This window comes from Macadamia integrifolia, unplaced genomic scaffold, assembly GCF_013358625.1.
Source record: "Macadamia integrifolia cultivar HAES 741 unplaced genomic scaffold, SCU_Mint_v3 scaffold2467, whole genome shotgun sequence".
In the NCBI taxonomy this organism is placed as follows: domain Eukaryota; kingdom Viridiplantae; phylum Streptophyta; class Magnoliopsida; order Proteales; family Proteaceae; genus Macadamia; species Macadamia integrifolia.
This window is the reverse complement of record NW_024868735.1, coordinates 29,499-32,984: the sequence shown is the minus strand read 5'-3', so window position 1 is coordinate 32,984 and position 3,486 is coordinate 29,499. Positions and strand designations below refer to the sequence as shown.

The 3,486-nt window shown below is 59.4% G+C and overlaps 1 protein-coding gene across 1 annotated transcript; it reads right to left on the bottom strand.

The window, feature by feature from the left end:
* Positions 1-296: 296 nt before the first annotated feature.
* Positions 297-1,586, bottom strand: LOC122066569. The gene is made up of 3 exons (XM_042630398.1): positions 1,577-1,586; positions 987-1,423; positions 297-886 (listed from the first exon to the last, which is right to left on the bottom strand). The coding sequence occupies exons 1-3, from the start codon at positions 1,584-1,586 to the stop codon at positions 326-328; spliced, it is 1,008 nt and encodes a 335-aa protein (XP_042486332.1). The 3' UTR covers positions 297-325.
* Positions 1,587-3,486: the final 1,900 nt, after the last annotated feature.

Below are 3,486 nucleotides of genomic sequence, written 5' to 3'. Positions count from 1 at the left end.
TTGCCAGTGATTACAGGGTCGGCCTTCGTCTGACTTGCTAACAGGTCGACCCTCGGCCAAGTCTCGGGGCCATGCGCCTATGGACAACTAGGGTTTCGGCCCTTTGCAATTATTTATGAATCAAAGATCAAATGAACAAATGAAGAAAGATATTGCATTCATAAAAGCCCGAAGGCTAGTTACATATGAAGCCCGAAGGCAAAAGATTACACTAAAGCCCGAAGGCTAGTTACATATGAAGCCCGAAGGCGAAAGACTACAAAAAAGCCCGAAGGCTAGTTACATTGAGGCAAGGGGGTAGGCTGCGCTGAGAGCCGAGGCCACCTTAAGGAGCATCTGTCGGGTTCACGGCCTCGTCTTCGGCGGGGAGTGCCTCCTGGTCCGAACCCCCACGACCAGGGGTCGGAGGGACTTCCCTTTGCAGCTGGATCTCACCTTCCTCGCTGCCGCCTCCACCGTCGGCGTCGGCAACCTCGGTGGCCGATGGCACCGCCTCCACATCGTCGTCCTCAAAGACGAGGCCGCTGTCGGCAAAGGAAACCCCAGGGTAGTGCCCGAGGACCCAGTCTCGGACCTCGGTAGCACCCATGGTGTACCCTGGGGCGATGGCGTTCGTGATCTCCTCCTTGAAGGCCTCGGAGACTCGATACTTCTCGACCCCTCGGACTTCGGCTTCCAGAAGGCGTGCCCTCATTTGCGACTTCAACTCCGAGAGCTTCCGTTCGCACTCTCGGCGCTCGAGGGCTAGCTCGCACTCCAGGTGCTCCACCTTCTCGAGGAGGATGGAGCGCTCGTTGTCTAGGGAGACCTTCTCCCTCTCGCTGGCTTCGAGCTCCCGACTCATGGCCTCGGCTCGGAGGACCAGCTGACCCATCTGGTTCTGAGCCTGCACAAAGCACCGAAGATTAGAGTAAAAAATATATACATATATAGCACAAGTAGAAAAGAGGCAGGAAGACCGAAGGTTAAAGAGGACCGAGGCTTACCCCTGCCATGAAGATGCACGCCGAGGTGAGCAGCGCCGCCGTCCCTTGCTTCTGGGCTTCTGTGGCGTCTCGGGGGAGACTTCCCTTCGTCACCAACTCTCTGGCAACCCGTCCGACGGTCAGAGAGTCGTCTTCTTTAACCGACCACTCTGGGATGAACCCCACCTCGGCCCTCGACGACGGAACCTTCGGGCCTCGAGAGGCATTAGCGGACGGAGGGCCTTGAGCCAGACCGTCTCTGGGAGCGGCGAGGGCTTGGACAGCCTCGGCAGTCGACCCCTCCACCCTGGGCCTCTTTCTCGGGGTCTCAGAGGACGGGCCCGCCTTTTCCTTCCTCTTGGACTTCGGCTGCTGGGGGGCGTCACGGGCCTTGGCTTCCTTTATCTTTGCTTGTCTTGCGGCGGCGGCGGCCTTGGCCTCGGCTCTGGTAACTTGCACTGCAAGAAGACACAAGAGGTATTAGTACGAAGGACCGACACTCGAAGGAAGAAGACGAAGTCTAGCCTAACTCACCCGGGCTAAGCCCGAACTTGAAGAGGATGGCGTCGGACTTGAGGCAGTCGGCCTCGACTGGAGAACAGCCTTCCTGCCGCTCGCCATCACCAACGACTCCTTGTCTGCCCCGAATAGGGCAGGGGCGGAGTTCACATCCCGAAGGTCCGGGATGTCCCAGACCGTGCCGAAGGGCACCCCCTCGGTCGACTTCACAAAGAAGTACTTATCTTTCCACCCGTGGATGGAACTCGGGTAACCCTTCAGGAGCCGAAGGTCCTTTCGGGGGCAAAAGTAGTACCAGCCCGTAAGTCCCTTACAGGCCTGAAGAAGGAAGCAGTTTATGAAGAGTCGAAGGGAGAGAGGCCTCTTGTGCCGAACGAAGAAGATGACGAAGCTTAATGCTTGTCGCCACCCGTTCGGCGTTAGTTGGGTCGGGCTTACCCCATAGTGCCGAAACACTTTGGTGAAGAAGGGGTGGAGGGGCAGCCGAAGGCCTCCTTGTACAGGCACAGCTCCTCGGGGTTCCGATAGCTGGCTCGGTCAGAGGGTTTGGGCAGACGGAGCTCGAAAGCATCCGAAACGCCGAAGGAGGCCCTTAGCTCCTCCAGTTCTGGTTCGTCCATCGTGGAGACGATCTTAAGGGCCTCAACTTCTAAGGGCTCCTGTGTCTGGGCTCGGGCGTCGAGCACCCTCTCCCTGAACTCCTCACCGTTGGAGCCACCCTTAGACCCCGACGGTGTGGCCGCTGACGATGAGTCGCGGGAGGAGGGAGAGTCGGTGGAATCCGAGGACATCCCTCGGACTTCCCCAGGACTCCTATACCTACGTCTTGGTCTCGACCTCTCGCGGGACGATGGGCTGTAGCCCGACGAGGAAGACATCACTTACTTGTTGCTAAGCTAGGGAAGAAGTGGACGAGGCTAGAAGGGGGTCCGAGGCCGAAGGTGAGCTCTCCGAAGGGAAAAAAGAAAGGTTGCCCCACAAATGGCCCCCCACATTATATAGATGGAAGAATGGCGGTACGACTTCCGGGCATTAATGGCACCGCCACGTCAGGGTACGAAGCCTCGAGGTTTGCGCCCGAGCGGACCTAGCAGGCCTAGCAGACGATCTCTCCTTCGGTTGGGAGTTCGGCCAAAGCCGAACGGACCTGACCGAAGGTCCCTCCTTCGGTTGGGAGTTCGGCCGAAGCCGAACGGACCTGACCGAAGGTCCCTCCTTTCGGTTGGGAGTTCGGCCAAAGCCGAACGGACCTGACCGAAGGTCCCTCCTTCGGTTGGGAGTTCGGCCAAAGCCGAACGGACCTGACCGAAGGTCCCTCCTTCGGTTGGGAGTTCGGCCAAAGCCGAACGGACCTGACCGAGGGTCCCTCCTTCGGTTGGGAGTTCGGCCAAAGCCGAACGGACCTGACCGAAGGTCCCTCCTTTCGGTTGGGAGTTCGGCCAAAGCCGAACGGACCTGACCGAAGGTCCCTCCTTCGGTTGGGAGTTCGGCCAAAGCCGAACGGACCTGACCGAAGGTCCCTCCTTTCGGTTGGGAGTTCGGCCAAAGCCGAACGTACCTGACCGAAGGTCCCTCCTTCGGTTGGGAGTTCGGCCAAAGCCGAACGGACCTGACCGAAGGTCCCTCCTTCGGTTGGGAGTTCGGCCAAAGCCGAACGTACCTGACCGAAGGTCCCTCCTTCGGTTGGGAGTTCGGCCAAAGCCGAACGGACCTGACCGAAGGTCCCTCCTTCGGTTGGGAGTTCGGCCAAAGCCGAACGGACCTGACCGAAGGTCCCTCCTTTCGGTTGGGAGTTCGGCCAAAGCCGAACGGACCTGACCGAAGGTCCCTCCTTTCGGTTGGGAGTTCGGCCGAAGCCGAACGGACCTGACCGAAGGTCCCTCCTTTCGGTTGGGAGTTCGGCCAAAGCCGAACGGACCTGACCGAAGGTCCCTCCTTCGGTTGGGAGTTCGACCAAAGCCGAACGGACCTGACCGAAGGTCCCTCCTTCGGTTGGGAGTTC